At 33.7% G+C, this 22,532-nt stretch overlaps 1 protein-coding gene across 1 annotated transcript; it reads right to left on the reverse strand.

The window, feature by feature from the left end:
- Positions 1-9,437: 9,437 nt before the first annotated feature.
- LOC126692259 (NDR1/HIN1-like protein 1) lies at positions 9,438-10,486 on the reverse strand. The gene has a single exon (XM_050387791.1). The coding sequence runs from the start codon at positions 10,314-10,316 to the stop codon at positions 9,690-9,692; it is 627 nt and encodes a 208-aa protein (XP_050243748.1). The 5' UTR covers positions 10,317-10,486; the 3' UTR covers positions 9,438-9,689.
- Positions 10,487-22,532: the final 12,046 nt, after the last annotated feature.

Consider the following 22,532-nt stretch of genomic DNA (forward strand, 5'->3'; position numbering starts at 1 on the left):
TCCCCTCGGTCGAAATGGAGTATTCCCCTGAACTTATGCTTCCTGCGCCCATACCATACTATTTCGAGTCTCATGAGGACACGGCGCTTCCGTGGCGGAGAGAGTTCTTCCTTCCCAACCTTCGCCTCAAACATGTTATGTTAAAGGAGGACAGTACCAAATATAGGAGTTGTGATTTGGGAGGAGGCTGAAGGAGCTGTGTGTATATAAAGCAGCTCTCTCTCTCTCTCTCTCTCCCTCCTATTTATTTGAAAAGATAAGGTAGTGGCTGTCAACTCACGCAGCGTCCCAAGGAACGCTACAGACAAAATGGCTCATGTCCAACTTCCAACGTCAACTGCGACCACAAGAATAAAGGAGCCTCGTAAAGGCGCACCTCGAACACTGGGACATCAGAAAGTACCGCGTGGCCAAAGATTGCTTAAATACCTCTTAATTCGTGGGCCTAGTGAACTCGCGGCCCAGGCCCGTTCTGCATAAGGGCCCAAGGACTATAGCCCACGCCGAGGAACAGCCGCTGCCGAGGGAAACCTCCTGCTCGGCGCCTCGCGATATACCTGAAGAAAGGGAGAAATTGAACTCTAAAAAGTTTTGGACAGAACCAAGGCATTGCATGGTCCTCGGACTCAAGCCTATGGGGAGACCAAGTACTCTAAAAAGTTTTGGACAAAACCAAGGCATTGCATGGTCCTCGGACTCAAGCCTATGGGGAAACCAAGTACTCTAAAAAGTTTTGGACAGAACCAACGCATTGCATGGTCCTCGGACTCAAGCCTATGGGGAAACCAAGTACTCTAAAAAATTTTTTGGACAGAACTAAGGCATTGCATGGTCCTCGGACGGGAAAGTCCTCGGCTCCAATACTGTAAAATATTAAGGCCAGTATGCTAAGATGGCAAAACAACCCCCTATTCAATAACCCAAGGAAACTGTTCGTTTCGCGGACGACATGTCCTCGGATAGTTACTTCTTACACCGTATCAAATACTTAGTCCTCATCTTGGCTAATTTTGAGGTAAGTGTCGTCCCTCCCTGGTCGGCATCGCAATGTTAAGTAATTCTGTTAAAGTTATGCTGGCATCTTTTTATTAGCACGTATTTTGGTCTTAGTTGTCATTGATTCGACTGCTATACTATTGTGCCGAGTAATGTTTGCAAATATATTAAAACATATAAACAGAACATGCGAGGTAGAGTAACAATAACTTTTATTAATATGAAAAATTATTACAACGTACAAAGAAGGGCTTAAACAAGCCTATACAAAAAATGAATTGCTAAAAGCAACAATAGCATCCGCAATACAGATCAGTAGACCGTCAGGTGTCTTTTAAACTCGCCTTCAAAGTCTCTCCAATCTCTGCATCCGTACTGCTCATATCAGGAGAAGAACTTCCTTTAGAAAAAGATGAAGGAGAAGGAAGAAGAATTGGAACACATGGAAGCACTTCAGCAAGCTCTTGTCACCAAGGAGCGCAAAAGAAAAAGAAGATGGAGGACATGAGCAGAAGATGGAGGAGATGAATGAAGAAGATGGAAGACATGAGTAGGAAGAAGGAGAAGAAGAGAGAGAGGCAAAGGGGGGCGCCAGTGAACAAAGAGAGGAAGAAGCAGAGACACTTGGTCCTTGCCCCAGTCCTGACTCCTAACACGCTGGCGCCATGTTAGATATGCTCGTGAGAGAGCGGACGGTGGTGATAATGGCTGTTTTTGACTCAGTCACACCGAAAGTGAGATGTGACGAGTCCCTGCTTCGGATTTTGGCTAAAAGGAAGGGGAGACAAATCTTGAGTCTCCGCCATCCTTGCCCTGACCGAGCCATCTCAAGCTTTATTAGGACATGGCGTTTCTGGGAAAAGAATGGTCTATTCATGGGTGACTGCTATGGTGAACGTATTATTGGATAGGGTATAACCAGAGGGAAGAAATGAACTCTGGGAAGAGCCTGGGGGATTCGGATATGAGAGAATCACTTTTTGTCTTCTCTCTTTATATAAGGGACGAAGAAAAAGGGTGCACAACACGTTCAGATCCCCAAGGAAACCTACAAATAAGAATACGCCGTTTCGCTCTCCCACACCATCAATAACCGTCAGATCTAGGAGGCCTCGTAAAGAGAGGATATTAAAGACGCGCCTTGAATACCCAAACGGCATGAACGTATCGCGCATAACTTGAGGGAAACGTCCTGTAGACCGGCGCATTCCCTGGGGAGGTGAAGAGTTACCCGCGTCCTTCAAGGGTTGAAATGAATGATCCATAATGAAGGCACGGTATTACCAAAACCCACCTTTCCAACCAAGATGTTGGACAGCAGGGTTTTGAGGGGCTATTGTGGGGCCCGATAGTTTATAAACCAGGCCCACTTACTCGTGGGGAGCCCGCAAGCCCAAACTGAAAAAAGTTATGGCTCAAGCTTAAAAGTATAAGACCAAGGATGGTCTAGATTTGCAGCCGAGGACGGTTTAGTCCTCGGCAAGCCTAAAGCTCCCTTGACAAAAGGGATAAAAGAGAACTATAAGAACAAATCCATAAGAAGATCAGAAAATATCTCAGGGAAATTGTCCTTAATACCCTTCACTGATAAGACTCTGCACCTAACAGAACCGGATTTTTAGGCTTTATTAACCATCCCAGCAATTCCGGGATTAGACTGACGGGACAAATATCAGTCCTGGAAAAACTGACCCTACACGTGGACGAGGGACAACAAACGTATGCTAGTATAAAAGGAAAGGTAAACTAATTAGGTGAAGGATCCCCCATCTCACTTCCTGGGAAAAACTCCAGGGATGAGAATGACCGGACAATATAAGTACTCCACCACAAAAAACCCACCGCCGGGTAAACGGGAAAAGGTATTAGTGCTGCTCGGACATGATCCGAGGAGTCCAATCCTTCGAGATACAAAGTTGTAGGGCTTGGATGTCTAGGCTGAAGCCTTTTTTTATCTGAATTTCCCTAAAGTCCGGTTTGGACCAACGCCCCGTGACCAGACGCCAGCCTTTCAAGCCCACTCTCTACAAATCTTATTGTGAGGGATCCTTCACGTGCGAGCCCAACGTCTTTGTTGGGCCGTTTGAGGATCGTGTCCCTACAATAACAAATTATAGTTTATAAAAGACAAATAAATTAATGAACAACTAAACAACAATAATTAATAATTTTATTAATATTTCAAATGGACTTATAGTTTATTATTTATTATTTTGCTAGAATTATAGACAAATATTTGATAAGAAAACCACGTATAAGACAATTGTAAACTTTATTTCTTTACGTGTTTTTTAATTGTTGTTGTTGTTAATATACAAATTTTTCTTTTTATTAGATCGTATAATTTATTCTTGTTGAGGAATACCCTGAAAAAAATTTCTGGAGCCGCCACTTATGACAAATCAAATTCCAAATATCACACCTTAAAACAAAGTATGGATGCATGGATACATTTTTTTATTTTTCTTTTGAATCGTAACGAAAATAAATAAATAAAATCACATTTAATTTCATTCATGCAATTTTTTTTAATAATAATTTGATAGTAACAATAATTGAGAAGAAAATTTGAATTTTATACGTTTCTATTAACAATACCAAAAGATACTAGTTGACAATTTGCATTGGTCCTTATGATCATTGATCAGTGGTGCCTCTGCCCCTTATTCCTATGTGCTCATCTTTTATGATACTATTTTCCAAGATACAGTTGAGGGAACATCCAAAAAAGAAGTCCATCAATGTGTTTGAAATACCAGATTCTCTCCACCTCATAGAAAAAATTAGCGGCCAATAGGCAATCCCCAACCCAAAAATAAATCCCAGTTCTGCAATTATGTAGTTCCAGTCAATCACAGTCCCGGAAGTTGAATGAGTTTCTTCCAACTCAGATATGGTAAAAAATATTAGCCCTGCCAATTTGGTGGTACTTAATAAACAAAGTGTGCCTTCTGAGTCTACTTGACTAAAAAATGGGTCATTGGAAAGTTGTAGTCTTTGCAATGATGGAATGGAAAATAGAGACACCAGAATACTCCCTTCTAGTGAATTGTAACGCAAGTCATGAAGTCTCACTAGATTCAGAAGCTTTTCTCAGTGAGTTGAAGTAATCTGACTTGTTAAATTATTATTACTAAGGTTTATTTGGGTCAGATTCTTGAACATGTTGAATGATAAAATCAAAGAGGAATCGAGATGGTCTGAAGGATGATATAGCAAATATGCTTAACACTCTTATATTTGACTGTGAAGATGGTAAGCCCCGAGACCACTCATTCATTTGAGGTGAAACTTTTACAGCATCAAGATAAAGTTCCTTGAATTCTGAAACGTTTTGAACTAGCATAGCTAAATTTGGGTGTTCAATTTTCAGCAAAGCAATGTTCAAGAAAGAATCAGTAGACAAATTGAGAGTAACCAACCTTGTGAGGCATGAAGTCTCAATCGGAATCTGCCCTGCAAAGCCTGAATTTGACAAGTCGAAAGAACTCAAATTCTTCAGCATGTTAAACCGAGGAGAACTGAACTTGTTATAAGCTAGACTCAGGTTTTGGAGACACAAATGTCCCAAATGGCTACTTGAATGGTCAAGTCGATCATTAATTGATTCTTTGATCAGGTTTTGACCAATAACACTTGCGTCGTTGTAAGCTACACCTTCCCATAAATAGCCATAGATACTTTCATTCCAGCGCACCAGCTTTGTGGACGAAGTATTGTTGAATTTCAGGTCACCAAGACAATATTGGCCAGACACTACAAAGATACTGAAGCTGAATATGGGTATCAAGAAAAGCCATGAAAAGAGTGGAATTCTCATTGGATGTTGTAAAAGAAAGACTCATACAATCACGAATTGAAGAGTGTAGACTCATACAATCAATGTAAATCTCTTGTTTGTTTTGTATAACATTTGTACTACTATGTAAGGAAAATGGATGCGTTTGTGTCAGTTATTTATTTGCTGATGACTTTTTAAGTTTTTAAGCTTATGATTATTACTCCAGTAAGCTTAGAAATACCAAACCCATTAGTAGAAAGACTCCTAATGGAGCACTTGGCTTCACTCAAAGTCCTATAAAAGCAGAGCTCTACCACACACAAAATGTATGCAAAAATACTATCTCAATCTTTTGTCTGAGAAAATTCTCAAGAATTACAACCTCTATTTGAATATCTCAATTCCCATGTGATGTGAGAATTCTAAATCTCATATTTTAGGTAGAAAATATCAATCATCACTTTGTGTACGGAGAATTACTAATGTGATACTTAAATCCAATCTGCCACTTTTTCTTTCGTAAAATAATCTAAATAGAGTTAATTTTAAAATAAAAAATATTTATTTAACTTTTCACATTATACATTACAGTCAAATTATTAATTCTGTGGTTACTAAAATAATGTATATAAGATTATTTTAAACAATTAAAATTTATTTTTTAAACATGTGTTTTCTATAACATGATACAAAAGGTCCGTTTGGATAGAACTTATTTTGCTGAGACTGAAAACTGAAAACACTATAGCAAATTAATTTTTAAATGTATAAATAGTATCGTGAGACCCATTTTTAATAAAAAAAAGTTGCTCAAAAGTAAAGTTTGTTGACCAAGTCAGCAATGTTCATTGCTAACTTGGTCAACAACTACGTCTGAAGCAAAAAAAAAAAAAAAAAAAAAAAAAAAAAAAAAAAAAAGGAAAACGCAGACTTAAAATGTAGACTTGGATCCAAACCCACACAAATACAAATTTTAATTTTATCTAGAAAAATATAACTTTTCACTCTTTAGATTTTTAAATTTTGTAAGCTTAAAGTGTCGAGATCTTACGACTCTTAAGATTTTACGTTCTCAATAGCCAAACAGACCCTAATTAGAGAAGTGTTAGTCAAAATCAGCTCGAAGTCCTTAATTCAATGTTATTATATTCGTAGATATACTGCCAAAGTTCAATATTGTTACATATACTGCCTAAAAGGCATTTAAATGATATTACCCAGTACGCAAATAATAATAATAATGATAATAATAATAATAATAGGGTAATGATAAGGTATGGTTAACAACCTACTTAAAGAAAATTTTTATGGATAAAAAAAAGTAATTAATATTTTGACAGTTTTTTTTTTTTTTTTTCCATAAAAATGATATCAAAACTTTCCTAAAATAGATTGTTAACTATTGCCTTAAGAATTACACTCGTTAGCATGACTCTTTATCTCTTAATGTTGACATCATTTTTGCATTCTGATTGGCCTTTGTAAGTATTAGTGTTGAAGAATAGAATTTGCGATCAAAATGATTGCGATAAAAAATGAATACTTTAATGTTGTGAAAACAATGATCAGCCTGGCATCTTGGACCAAATGAACCTACCAATCATCAAAGTCATGTCGGCCATGGTTGATATAAAATTATGTTTTCTAAGCCCTTTGATCATCCTAATTTCAATATAATTGACTTTACTATTGGGCCAGATCATGCGAGCATGTTTTCTTATGCGTGGCCTTTTTTTTATTTTTTTATTTATGGTAAAAGAGGAGACTTTATTTCATATAACTATTAATTTGGTTCGTTGTGACATTACATTATATTATAATATTATGTTATTATAATTTAACATTAATATAATTCCAATACAAAAATATAACATTAATGTCATATTATCGTAATATGCATTACATCTATCGTCCCTTAGTATGTTCTAATGCTAAGTTATTCGCTATAGATGGCAGGATACAAAAGGGGTCGTGGGGAATGTTTATCTGCAAAAGATCCCAGGGATAATTACAAGATACCAATATTCAAAAAAAAAAATTACAAGATACCAGGAATAATTACATGGTCTTCAAATCTGCTTCCTTGTTCTCTACCCCTCTTTGCAAGTCCGTCTACTACTCCATTAGCTTCTGGGAAAATGTGATGAGGACGGACCATTCATTCTTGGCACATGGGGGTCGTGCAATCAAAAACAATATTTTATTTGAGCAGTCGGTTCTCTCTACAAAACTGCAGTATGTGTGTGTTTTATGGCATGCATAACAGCATAGCATTTTACTATTTTGCACTACACACCGCTTATCTTATTGGTCAGCATACGCCAAATCTGCCTTGTAAAAGCATAGTCACAGACTTAATTTTGTGCCTCCGGATAGGCAGATATGGTTGAAGAAAGTTGTTTCTATAGGTCTATAATAAATGCCATTTCTTGTTGGCCAATTGTTTTGATTAGGTTTTGTCAAACTCCTGTACTATATATATGATTTTTATCCATTGTTGTTTAGCATTATTGTAGTTTAATGAGCTCGTGAACATTTAATAAGTCATTCAATTTTGAGGCCCTGTATAAGAAAGATACAGATGCATGCCCCCAATAAACCTTTTATTGATGACACTTTTTTCTACCTTGACTAGACACAAGTCACACAACCACACATGCCACAAAATAGTAATCCGATACATATAAGATAAGAGCACCGATCCTATATATTCCTAGAGTAGAGAAGACGTGTACCATTTCTCTTCGCAACCAGCAATCCAGAAAACTTCTAAGAAAATGGTAAATCAATCTGGACTAACTTTAGAATTGTTAATTGTCGGGCCCAAAAAGACAATCTATATAATGGACCTGTCATTTTCCTTTATTCCCCTTTCTCCGTGACCAATTCGAGAATTTTTATAAAAAAAATCACAACTTCTTTCACTGTCAAAGCATCCATGAATAAAAAATTGTTCTTATTAGCAGAGTAGTGCTTTCATATAAACTCAACTGGATATTACTTAAATTAAGCAGTTTCATTTGAACCGGTTAATTATTCGATATACTCTGACAACAATAATTTCTCTTCTCACATAATAATAAGTGCCACTTTATGAGCTTGTGGGAGATTCTCCATCCAAAAGCTATGAGTTTCGAGGGCTGGACGAGCCAAGGCATGTGCTAATACATTGCCCTGTCCTTTTACAAGAGAAAACTTGTGCCAAAAAAAATAAATGCCACTTACTAAATCACTCATGTGAGAACTGGTAGCATTAGTCTACCAGTATTGAAATAATTTTTCCATTTGAACACATTTTGTTTCTTATTGCCCATTGACCCAGCCCGGCCCCATAAGACTTCATTTTCCACATGGTCATGGCCCAAGCCCGGCCCATACGCAAAATAAAAAATGGCTGAAGTGAAGGACTTTCCAATGTGAATATCCTGGTCAAGTCTGGGCACGCCCATTAAAAAACAGTACATTCTACAAGCCTTTCTTGACCGACCTAAACCTACTTTTGGTGTAACTTTATAGCAACTTCATGTGATTGGCCATTACGGCATTACCTGTCTAAATAAATCCAATTTCAGTCTTGAAAAGGAAGTCGCGATCAATAAAAAATGGCTACTTTATCAACAAAGATAATGTGCATGTTATGAGTGTGATTTTGTCTTTAACAAATAGGTCCTGCTAAATTATCTGTTAATTGAAATACAAAAAACTGTCATAAATTTTTTTTAAAAATAATTACTAAACCAAATAGGGCACCCTATCCTTGCTCAATATTTCTGATTAACAAATCACATATTTTAAGCATGTGTTGGGTGGCTAAATCTTTCATTAAAATTAAAGGTAGATATGGGCCATTGCTTAAGGGCATAATGAAAGTCCCTTTCCATCAAGCTATCATTATTATTATTATTATGTAGAGCAGGTGAGAGATAGAGGTGTTGTTTTTGAAAAGGACCTCCACCAAGACCATGTGGAAGTTAGAAGAACCCTCCCCAAACACGCCAAGACCCCCTCAATAATTCAATGCTCCGACCTCTATTTCCTTATGTAAATCAATGGCACACTGATAAAACTACTGACTTTCAAGCACAGGCCCATTCCTAACTCGTCCTATTCACTAGCAGTATTAATGTACGTGTTTCGGAGTTTCGGAGTTTTTTTTCTCTATATTAAGTTGAATTTAATTTCGCCTCCATTGATTGCACATGGAAAATTTCACTATAACTAGCAAAGTGTCAATAATTATCAAAGGAAATTGGAAATATACATATATATATACAAGTGCCCATACCCTAACGTTTAGGGCATTCTTATCCTTTAAAAAAAAAAAATCAATATAAATTTTACAATTTATTTAAGACGGTAGACTGTGATTGGTGTGTCATGTCGGTTTTAGTAGAATTACTATTGATATCAAGTCTAATATACACAAATCAATCACAATCAACTATCTTAATAATTATGATTTTTTTTATGATTTTTTTTTTAATCATACTAAAGAAATGGAACAAAAGTGAACAGCGAGTAAGCAACAATAGAGTAATGAAAGAAAATGACAGCACAACCTCCAATAGACACTCAAGTTATTATCTATTAAAAATTTATTAAAAAATAAAAACAATTATAACATTCATATAAAAATCACACAACTTGTCACCGACTATAATTAAGCTAAATATTGTCTCATATATTTCGTTTTTTTTTTCTTCTTACAATTTTTCCCCGTTTATTTCTTTAGCCAAATGTACAATTCAAACTCATAAACCCAACGTGTAACAACTAAAGAAAAAAGACAGAGATTTAATATTAAAAATCGCAACACATAATTATGAAAAACAAAAAACTAACGGCGTTAAATAGAGATATTCGGTGAGGCTGTGGAACTTTCCTCTTTCTTCATCATCATCTCATATTCTCCTCATACACTGACGCTGCACTGTTGGACTAACTGGTACTTAATGGCGTTATTCCCGACCACAATTCCAGTGCTCCTCGAACCGAAGGTTATGTAAGCTGGACATCTCACGTAGAAATGGTACCTCCCTGAAATAAAAGTCCCAACTTTCCATCTCACCCGTCCATCAGCTTTGATCAACAGCATCACGGTCCCGGAGCTCTGATCCTGTGAGAGCGCTTCGGCGTTATAGGGCGAGACAGGAACGCTGTTGCCGTAGATATAAGGGGACCAAACGTTGATGTCTTTGTGGCCTTGATAGGTGGGTGGGATTTGCGTACGGAGTGTGATTTGCTGGTTGCGGTAAACGGCATAGACATCGAGCTTGTCGTAGTAGACGCCGATCTTGTCGTTTGGGTTGCGAGAAGAGAGGGTGACTTGGAAGCTGGAGGTGAGGAGGTTGGGGGTGACGTTGAAGGCGTAAACGGTGGCGTCTTGGAGGATGAATTTTGGTTTTGTGGGTTGGAGTATGGCCCAGACTAGGAGGATTGTGAGGAGGAGGATGAAGTTGAAGACTAAGAGGCAAGCGCAGAATCTGCGGAGCCGCATGCGCCGGATCTTGCCGTGGTTGCCGCAGTCTTTCGCTGTCATGGTGTTGTTTGGTTTTTTGAGTGAGTGCTTGATGAAGATGAAGAAGAAGAAGAAGGAGGAGGAGGGTTTGAGAGAGAAGTGGAGGAGAGGGACCTTTCTAAGCTTTTGCTGTGTGATTAGAGAGTGCCTTGCGACCAATGCGCTGTGAGCGAGTGTGTGTATTTATCACTATGATGGGAAGTGTTATTTATATGTTTATTAATTCAATTATGACTTCTCAAAAAAAAAAAAAAATGTAGATAAGATGTGTGAAAAGGGAAAAGAAAGGGAAAGAGAGAAAAAGATACACAAATATAATGTATGGGGTTTACTTAAAGTTTTTTGAGTATAATACATAGTCGTTATGTGTATGAACAGTTAGGTGTTTATAAAAAGAAACATTAAGTTATTTATGTGATGACACATGTATATGTTATTTTCACATAAATTATTACTACAAAGAATAATATTGTGTTACACTCAAAATACCATCAAAGTTAGTGTTACACAATGAACAAGTTACACACAAAATATTTTTATATTTATTTTTAAAAAAATGTATAAGATGGTATTATCAATAACATTGTGATTGTAACGTATAGCTTTAGTATTGAAAATGATGAACATATATGAAATATTTGTTATGTATATATGATGTAAGAAAATATAATTTGTGATTTGTGTACGCACTAGCTTTTATGGGAAAGGTATGCTTTCTTTTTCTTTTCTTTTTTTTCTTTTTCTCTTTTTTGTTTTCCTTAATGGATGGAAATGAAACTTTTTGGGTTGAATGACTAAAGTGTTTGCTTTAATAAATACAATGGCGTCATTTAGGTTAACAAGATAAAGGAAATATATATATAATAGTTTGAATTAAAAAGAATTGTACTCATTGGAGTCTTTGAAGTTAGTGATGTACGAAATGTGGCTTTCATTGGCATTACCATAAAGTTTAGCAGATTAGACAGACAGCATTACCGATCCAGCCAAGCCCCATGTGCAGTATCAAAACTCGAAGTAGATAACTTACATTTAAGATCATTAATAGGTAAAAACGATGCCATAGATTAGGTAAAAGTATGGGCATCAAACAGTTCTACCCCATCCATGAATTGATATATTGCTGTGGTTATTTATTCTTCTTCATCTTCTTTGACTTAAAGGACTATGTTCTATTATTATAAACAAATTTGATTGGAATATCACATGTGAAAGCAAAAATGTGATGTCTTCATCAATGACATATCCAGATCCGAATCATATGATATATGCAGGTTGTCATTTTTGTCATTTCAATGACAATAATATGGGTTGGTGTGACTGTGAGAGGCGTAGTCTTGTAAGAGTGTAGCACAATATTATCATCCCTACAAATAGAATCTATCCATAAAATTATTATCATGGAAAAAGTTTAGCTACAAAATTAGTTGTAGCCTTAGACTTAAGTTACAACCTTATTCAATATCTTTTTATTGAAGATGAATTTTAACAAATTCACCATTAGATTACATCTTCTTCTTATATCCTCCATACTTGAAAAATTATTTAAATTGTAAGTTTTTGTAGTTTAAAATTATGCATAAAATATAAGCTTATAAATTATATAGTAAATAATGTCCGATTGGTACAAAATTTGACATGTGTATTGAGAAAGTAAATAACATGCAATTCAACGGTTAGATTTTTAAAATATGTAATAATGTTTATTTTATTGAGTAAAATTGTAAACTTAAGACTACAAATAATTTTGTAGTTAAACTTTATCTTATTATTATTTTAGTAAATACTTTTTTTTTTTTTTTAAAGAGAGAAAGTTTCAACCTATGGTAAATATTCCTGATGATTGTCCTTTATCATCATACTAAAATATCAATTAATTTTTGATCTAGACAGGGATAAAATCACACATCTCTTATTCGACGATAATAAATTTTACCATGAACTAGTTGGAATCCACAGCACTGATCCCTTAATAGACATAAGATTAGAATTGTGTTACAAGTTATAAAACTTGGTGGAATTAAAAATAAATAAGTTATAACCCTTGGTGGTGCTTTGTCTAGTCAACAAGAGAGCTACGTACCCTTTATGTCAATCGAACTTTTATTTAATGGTAATTAAGAAAACTAATCAAAACGTAGAAAGACAAAAAAAGGTAATCGAAATAAAATAAATGAATAAAATAATTAACAGTTCTATTTGTGACTTGATGAGTAACTCGATGACTTTTTTATTTGTAGAAGACTAAAAAGATTCAAAGCGTTCAAATACGCAAGTGCGTTAATCACCGTCCGATGTTTATCAGATAACTTTCCTTAGTTGATAGGGATATCCTAGCGACACGTTTCAAGTCCATTCCTGGGCCACATATCATGACAGAGAAAATTCCCCAGCTCAGCCAACCGACTTTTTTTTTTCTTTTTCTTTTTTCATGGGTTCTAGAATATACACACAACTTCTAAAAGGCCTAATATTCATGGAATGAGGAAAAGAATCAATACGTATCATTGAAAAGAAGATAATAATAAAAAAAAAAAATATATATATATATATATTTAATCAAATTTAGCTAAAAGCCTAAAACACCCATGAATACACACAAAAAGGAGAAAACAAAAAAGTTCAATTAGAGCTTGAAAGTCTTCATTTTCTTTTCTTTCCATCAATTATTAATGCTTAAAAAGCACATAACATTTCCCTTTGAGAAAGTTAACATAGGTTTCCTTTTTTCTCTTTCTTTCTTTCAATTTTTTCCATTCAAATACAAAAATGAGAGGAATATTGTTAAGTATTGTACATGTGAAAGAGGTCATTGATACTGACAGTGAGTTCAGTTAACTCAACTGGTAAAGTCTCTAATGGTTTAATAAGAAATTTGGAATTCAATTCCCGTCAACACCAAAAACCGATTAGTGTCTTAATCTAATGATAAAAACATCAGCTAGTAAAGTCTCTAATGGTTTACTAAGAAATCTAGAGTTCAATCTTCATCCTACACCAAAAACCGATTAGTATTTTAGTCTAAGGATAAAAAAAGCAATCACCGGAAACAAACGCTATAGGTTGAAACTCTATAAAAAATTTTTTTTAAAAAAAACCTTCTTAATTGCAGCAAATTACTTGGGAAGAATTTGATATAATAATCTTTGTTACAAATGCTTGCGTTAAAATTATGGTTAAATGATTGAATTTATCAATTTTTAATAGCTAAAGTTTTTGGGTCAATTGGTGAGTGCTCATGCATAAGGGAGGGTATTAGAATTATGATTAAATGATTAGATTTAACATTTCCTAATAGTTTAAAGTTTTGGAATAATCGGTAATTTACTAGCTTAGATTAGTTTTTTTTTTTTTCAATAAAATTTATGACTTTTTTGTATTATAGTCTTCAACAACTAATTCCAGCAGGAAAATAAATAGTTATAGATCACTGTGGTGGGTGTAGATATGACCCCAGAACTTCACAAAAAGTCTTGGTCAAAACCAAAGAGTGTACTTACTTCTTCTTTTTTTTTTTCTTTTTTTTTTTTTAATTAATTCGAAGATAAAAAGTAGGTGAAGTTGTATAGACTTAAATTCGACATGCAACATGGCATATATATATATATATATATATATATATTACTCTTATGATAGTAATTAATTTAGACACAATTAAAATCCTCATTCAATTAACTCTTGTTTTAACTATGTAGGACAAAACTAAGTGGCAAAAAAAGGTGTGATTATTGTATAGAGGCTTCCTACTCGCTTTCTTATTGTCTATGATTTCCTGATTTGTTTGACATTCCAGCTACCATTATGTACATGCATTTCTCTCTCTAATTCTTCCACACAAAAAATATAAACAACTCTCTAATTTAAAAGATGTATTAGTAGATTTATAGTCCACAAGTTTAAAGATGGCAAGCAACCTGTAGATTGTAACACACATCACCGTCCAATTAATCCGGGTCTGCTTAGACTATAGTTCATGAAGTCCACAAGTGTTGCTTGGAATTTTCAACACATGCTCATGTGAAACAATCTTTCAGTACATTTTATTCATTCATGAATGTGAAGGCGGCTTCAAATCAGTGGCCCACACTCTGAAAAATCAAACCACCAAAATTATACATATATAAGATGGTAGGGCCTGTAGAGCTATAAATAAATTGTTTAGTTCTAGAAGTCTCAGTATGTTTAGATTTAATTTAGAAAGCTCTCACTTTTGTGAAATTTGAAAAACGCTTACTTTCTTTTTTTTTTTTTTTTTTTTAAGAAGGTGATTTTTAGATTCAAACTTGTGACATGTCGTTTTTGGTGTTAAACGATCTTATATAAAATTAGGATTTGATTTGGCAGTGGATCGTTATGAACAAGGCACAATTTTGTTTCCTTCAAATTTGAAATGTTATATATGTTACATCCTCGTACGTACTTAATGGGTCATAACTAGTCAAAGTATGATGGATTAATTATTATTCTTTAATTATATTAGGACATGATAGTTATACAATCTTGACACGTGCATGATAATTAAACAAAAAGTTCCATATGAAATGATATTGCCTGGAACGTGCATAAAAACCATGTGAAGTTGAAATAGTGGCCAACCAATATTGAATCACACAAAAAATCTCAGGACAGAAAACAAGAGATAGGACCAAATGAGAACCACATAAAGTATCCCAATTATAAGGGGGAAAAAAAATAAAACCAATTTAATCAGACATCCTATTATGACATCTTTAGAGGCCATGTTTATGTTCTTAATATCTTTCTAGTCTTATCATATCACATGATTTTGTATATCTCAATATAAATAGAAAGATTTTATTTCATGGCTATGATTTTATTTTTTTTATTTATTTAATTATATGCTAAGTGTCATATTGTTTAAAACTAATGGTCAAATAAAACAAAAACTTTATATTTTGACCCTTAGTTAAAATACATCAAAAACATGACAATTTAATAATAGCACAATAAAAATACATTTCTAATCAAAATGCAAAGTGTCACGTTATTTAAAACTAACGGACAATAAAACAAAAGCTTTATATTTTAACATTTTAGTTAAAATACATTAAAAGCATGACATATAATAGTGTCACAATAAAAACACATTCTTAGTCGGATTTGGCTAGAAAAAAAAAAAATGAAATTTGGCTCATCTGAAACAAAATTGGAAGAAGATTAACAATTAAAAAAAGAAAGAATAAAAAGTGCCAAGACTAATAAGAGACGTGTACAACTCCAAAGGATGAGTTGCAATGATGATGATGAGATCACTGTATGTGAAATTGGCTGCAAGTGAAGCATTATTGTAAATTCCATTGTGCACAAAACTCTTTGCACTAACCACCAAAAGGAAAAGGAATAGATAGATAAATATATATAAATAAATATGGGTGGTTAGATAAGAAGCATAGGCATCTTTACTACTAGAACACAAAACTGAAGCCAAGCATATATGGCTGTGTCCGTATGTGATGGGGTTTTTTTTTTTCTGTGGTCTATGGCAAACTGTGTAGATCCTAAAAGTTGGGTCTGAACACTGAACCAATGCACTTGCACTGACATTCAGGCTGATTCTTATCCCCATGTTTGTAGCACTCAGTCCCTACAAGATCTTCTTCGAACCTCCAATTCCTCGTTTTCACTTTCACTTCGGCCTTAATTCTTCTTCCCTGCGCTCCTTCTATTAAAAAAATCAAGCCCCAATATATTCCTTCTGTCACCAAACCGTTTGAGCGCGTGGTTTACACTTCCAATCACAGAGAGGACGAGGGTAAATTTTGGTAGAGTTCTATTGGGTTATATATATTCAATTGAATTCAATCATATAATTATAGGGAAAAAGTTAACCGATATCTTAAAAGTATTTATTAATAAACTATTTTATGAAAGTTTTTATGAGAAAATAAAAAAAAAAATTAAGTTTTTTACGGTCTTTTCTATTTTTATAAAAGTGGTATAAGAAATTTCCTAAAATTGTTTATTAAAAAATGTCTTAAGAACACTAATTAATTAGACCCTAATTATATTGATCCAATGTAATTCATGGTTAAATTTAACTTGAAGGAAAAAAAAAATTGTGTTGCATTAATCCATGTAATAAATGAATTTAATTTGAGAACTTAAGGTACAATACATGAAGAACTGTATTTAAATTTTGTCCAAAAGATGACATACCACCTTCATGATTTTGGTTTCATTTCCCACCTACACCAAAACTGATTGATGTCTTGGTCTGATGATAAAAAACACAATCATAAAAATAGACGTCATAGATTGAAACTCTATAATAATAAAAAGTATAATTCTTTAAATGCTTTAGTTTATATTTTTCAATTAAATTCAATTATATGACCATATTGACCAATAAATTATAGAGATTAAATTCTGTAAGGATGTGGTGTAAAACTCATGTTTTACCTCTTCATTCCAACATGCCACATCATTATATTATATATTTAAAAATAAGCACAACCACATTTAATTAATTCTAATACCCATATATAAATTCAACCAAATTACAAATTTATTGAAATTTTATTAGATGTAACGAGATATATTGAATTTTAAGTAAAATACTGATGTGACAATATCTTATTGGATGATGTAAAACATAAGTTTTACACCACATTCTTATCAAATTTGAAGTCTAAACTATATAATTAAATTTAAATATAAGCGGTTGAATTTAATTGAAAATTTAAAGTAACAATACCTACCGAATTGTACACTAAAAAAGTTTTACTTTAATTCTTAAAAAAAAAAAAAATGTTTTACTTCAGAATTCAGACCATTAAATGGGCGCGTTTTGGACACGGTTTTTTTGGTACCTAGGATTTTAGCTGAATCTATGACCCACGTTTTTATAGAGAAAGAGACAAATACAAGAAAGTGAATTGTAAAAAAAGCATGTTGGGGTAGAGACTCCTAATTGGTGGGGAATTCCCATTTCAAAGAATACTCCAAAGTCGAAAAAAGTGGGGGAAAAAGGTTTCCTTGGGAAAAGAAAAGAAAGAGATTTCTGGAATCAAAATAATGACATATTAAATCTTAAGCTAGCTGATTAAATTAGTCTTGAAAGGGCTTTAGTGCTTCTTGACTTAGTAATAAAAAGATCAAGCATATATGTAAGTGAGATTTGGAGGTCTAGAATAATTTTGGATGTTTCTTATTGCCATCACTATGATTATGAAAGTAATAAAAAGTAGGTGAGAGTTCATGGTGGAAAAGTGGGGCTTAGATCAAAGTTGTTGTAATAAATAAACAATGGAAATGAAGGGTGTATACATAGGAGCTACATGGCATGGTATAATTACTTGTCACAGTAACCTTCCAAGAAAGAGAAAGTAATATACAAAGGAGCACAGAGAAGCAATATACAAATGAGCAAATCTTGTATTAAGTACATTAATGTACTCGACACGATATGATTTAGATATATATTCAATTTTTGATACATGTTCATATTGTATCTTGTTCAATATATAAAAAGACCGGACACAAGCTATATTGATATACACATGAACACCCGCTTTGGAATTTTCAGCATGAATTCCAAATCTGATTTGGAATTTTAGAGTATATTTTCAAAGTAAGAAGCTTAACAATTGATGGATCTCATCATTGCAAAGACACAATGATGGATCTCATAACGCAATGACATTTCCACATTTCATATCAACATTTGATTAGAAAAGCAAGTTCATGAAATAGTCGATGTGACTGCCACTTCAACTACCTCTATCTCTGGGCTAATAATTCTATCTCTCTGCTTTATTTATTTGTGTTATACTTGTCTCTAGTCTTGAACTGTTATTTAACGATTTTCTTTTCCAATATTTTCATCAAGTGGGGTTTAGGCTCTCCATGTCACAATCTGTGTGATTAGACTTGAGGACTTTTTTGATTTATCGTACGTTTGAAGACATTATTGAAACGAGTCATTGTATTGGCTGAGTTTTGAGCAGGACGTAGGTGCACCACGAGATCCATATCCATTAGCCAATAATTTTATATACCTAACAACACTTTCCCTTCAGCAAGAAGTTTATAGATTATCATTTTCTTTCCATTTGACCTTCAATTTAGCTAGAAAAAAAAAAGTAATAAAGTCGCCAAAATAATCATTCTCACGCTAACCACCCATAAATAATCTAAGTGATAACTTTTTTCTGGTTTTATAAATGTAATAGTCGTAAGATTTTTTCGGTAAACATAGTTGTAAGATAAAACAATGGGAGAGAAGACATTAAAGAAAGTGATCTAGCTCCACGATGTAACCTTTCATAATCAATTTTTTTTTTTTGAGAAAACCTTTCATAATCAATTGATTGAAACTGTTTGCATGGTGTTAAAGTCTATGTACTGTAAACTCTAAAGTATTTCTCTTTACCTCTTTTTACAGTTTTCCTTTTTCTTTTTAGTTAATTACTTACCAAAGAAAAAACCTCACCTCATTGGCTTTCATGGGACATATAAATATATATACAAAACCCTTTTTTTTCCTTTTTCCTTTTTCCTTATTACTTTTTTTTAAAAAACTTTTTCCATATTACTTAGTAGTTGTTAAAGGCACAAACCCACCTTTGGCTTGGTGGTAGGTTGTGTTTTTTGCTATCCTCAAGATCAAAGAGTAAAGGTTGGTGAAGGGAAAAGAAAAAAAATGAGAGTCAGGCAAAAGTCAAATAAGCCGTTAGACAGACATTTCTTTTTATTGTTCCCTACTTGCTAGAAATCTAGAAGCCTCCTTCACAAATACAGAAACGTCATAGACAAATGTAAAATTGAAGACTGCCCAAATTCTTCCTTAAAACTTTCTAAGATGGAGAAACTAAAAGAAAGTGAAAGCCCTTTTAGAACATGGCTTAAAAAGTGAATTGCCAAATGAAAAAAGAAAAGAAAAAGAGCAACAGATGGTTCCATCGAGTGTCACAAATTATTCTAATCAAGAACTCTATGAGTTGATTATAGGAAATAACTTGTTTTCTATACCATTTTTGCCTAGTGAAAAATGGAAGCCAAAGAGAATGGAACAACGAATTTTAAATCCTTAAATAATCTTGGGATTAACTGGCTGTAATTACTTATTTCTCTGTGATTTAGAAATTTTATGGATGAGATTGGCACTATTCTAGTTGTTTCTGCACCAGACATTCTCTTTCACCCACAAACAATTTCCACGGCATTATTCCTTAGAAAGCATTCTTGAATAGTTGAATGCATTTGGAAAATGGAAATTTCCTTAGTTGTTTAACCTTGTCGGAAACTATGTTCCAAAACTAATTTTATAAATGTGTGTGTTTCTTCTCTCTCTCTCTCTCTCTCTCTCTCTCTCCACCACCACTGAGGGTCTTAATCATGTCCAATTAGGACAATACCATATGGTCCCTCTTTTGTGATCGAGAATCTTATCATGTTTGTATTATAAGCCAAGTGATATATAGCCATTTTGATTTCCATTGCCTAGGCTTTTATAAATTTTATTTCTAGCACAATTAGGCTTGTCGGGCAGAGACAACAACCCATCCACTCACTAGTTTCTATGGGGAATGGAGAAGCCTAAATGCCAATTTTGATTTGAGAGGGATTGAAATTGTAGAATAAGAAAGTATTTTTTGTAATAGACATGCATGCCAAAGTCATTTGTGTAACAAATCAATTACTAAATGTCATTTGATTCAGTTTTATATTATTTTATCAAAGTTAATCTTATTAATATCAAACATTATATCACTCATTGAATTATTACATAAGTGACTTAATAAGTTAATGAAAATTATTACATTCTCCGAGAGTATATTCTTTTTCTCCCGTATAGGAGTGGACCCTCTTACAAAAAGATAGATTCCATGGTGGATGGGGTCACCTTTATATGAGAGGGATGAAGTATACTCCCGGAGTACACAATAACAACCCGTAAATTAGTATGTCTGTTACAAAAGATACTTTTTCTTTAATAGTTTGAAGCTGGGATCTAGATTTGAAAGGCCAAATACACCTTAAACAAAACCTTCAAACAAATACAAAGGAATATACCAAGAGCACCCCCAAAATCCTTCAACAATCGAGATCCCAATTCCCATCCCTTTTTGCACCGCCCAATAAAGTCACATGTGTGGTAAATTATGCACTCAACTTCAAGTGGAAGTTTTCATTCAAGAATCTTAAATACGAAGAAATATGATGAACAAAATTTTCGTCCTCTCCTTCATAATGAGGCATACCTAAGGGGTAATCTATGCTTGCTCTTTTTTTACAAGAGTGTAAAGAAAAAAAAAATGATTTGGACATGCATGGCAAGAAATCCCAAAAAGACAGCCCATGGGAACACAATGCTGTATATACATAAGTGTTTGCTTGAAAATATATGCTCACATATTTGATATTTCACAGCAAATACGAGTTCCCAAACTTTCACAACCAGATCCTTCTTTTGGGACTGTGCTCAAGGGGTTGTATGAATAATAGAAGATCATAATAGTAACCATTAAAGACGTATAAAAAGCATCCCAAAATTAATTATAATAGCTAAGCACTTAATTTTACACATGCAAGATGATCCTAGGAGTACTTGTGAGTTCGATTATATTACGGTTTTTTTTTTTTTTTTTTTTTTTTTTTTTAGTGTCAGGCAATTTTGTAATGTTTTGGTTTCTGAACATGGCCCATATTAATGGTCCATGGGGTCTTATTTTGGTCCAATTTAAGTTTAATTATTTAGTTTGGGCTTAGTCTTAAAAGAACCAGGAGTCCAACTCGTTTAAATTGGTGTTTCAAGAAATCAAGTTCGATTAAGAAGTAAGAACAAGTATTTAGTCATATATATATATATATATATTGAGAAACAGTCATCTATTAATATGAACTTAATAATTTCAAATCCAAAAAAAAAAAAAAAAACTTAATAATTTATATTCAACAGGAATAACTTTATTAGCTAACTTTATTAACTTTTTCAAAAGCTATGAAGCTTTGCTAGATATTTGTGTGAGTTGCAACCTTCTCCAATTTGTGCGGTTGAGAAAACCCTAGATGTGATGTCTCCATCCTTAAATTTCCAACAATCCAGATTGAATTGCCAGATATTTGTGTGATGCAACCCTAAAATACAAAACTTTAAAACATTAACCATCCATCAACTAACCCCAAAATAATCCACAGAAGGCTAAAATAATGTTCTAGAATAACAGTTCACATCACTAAATAAACTCAAATCCTAGTTTTTCCTCCTTTGTTTCATCCCCAAATCCTACTATTCCTTCTCACCATTAGAAACCCCATATTTCCTTCTATTTTCCAATACCTTTTCATTAATAAAAACCCTAATCTCAGTCATCCAAAATACAACAAACCTGCTATAGGTAAATTCTAGAAACCTAAATCTTGCAATTCAACCTTATGTTACTGTCCTATGTCAATGAACAAGTGTTAAAACGCTTCAACCCCAACATAAATTGGTCTATGCACCATTAGAAGGAAACAAATACCTAAATTACAATCAATATAACACTATAATCCTCGTTACCTTCCTAACTTCCGAATTTTATAACATAGTTTGATTCAACCTTTTGATTTTGAGCTTTTTGAAAATGTGGCAATTTGCAATTGCTGCTCAGGAGATGCAATGCAAAAATGCAAATTTTCATACCTACAGGTCCTACAAGATTGTAAAGCACGATTTCAAAATTTCATCAAACGCTTAAAAGTGGCGATTTGAAACTTCCAACATAATTTTGGCCCAAAAAGGTCTAACTGAATGGGCCCAAGGTAATGAGCAAAGTCTTCAAGATCCTCTCCATTTGCATTGAGATGGAGAGGATCCATATCCCTCATAGTGCACAACATGACTATCATTTTGGAGGATCCATATCCCTCGTATCGCACAACATGACTATCATTTTGTAAGACTGTAAAGCACGATTTCAAAATTTTATCAAATGCTTAAAAGTGATGATTTGAAACTTCCAACATAATTTTGGCCGAAAAAGGTCTAACCAAATGGGCCCAAAGTAATGAACAAAGTCTTCAAGATCCTCTCCATTGGCATTGAGATGGGGAGGATCCAGAACCCTCGTATCGCATGAGACAATATCCATGACTATCATTTTGCAGTTATACATATGGACATAGAGTACGGCAAATCCTTGGTTTTCAGTTAAGATTCCTCATCGTTGCATTTGCAGTTATCTTTTATTTTATATACTTTCATGTTTCGACAATACTTTTATCAACTCAATA

This window comes from Quercus robur, chromosome 7 (assembly GCF_932294415.1).
Source record: "Quercus robur chromosome 7, dhQueRobu3.1, whole genome shotgun sequence".
NCBI classification, from domain to species: domain Eukaryota; kingdom Viridiplantae; phylum Streptophyta; class Magnoliopsida; order Fagales; family Fagaceae; genus Quercus; species Quercus robur.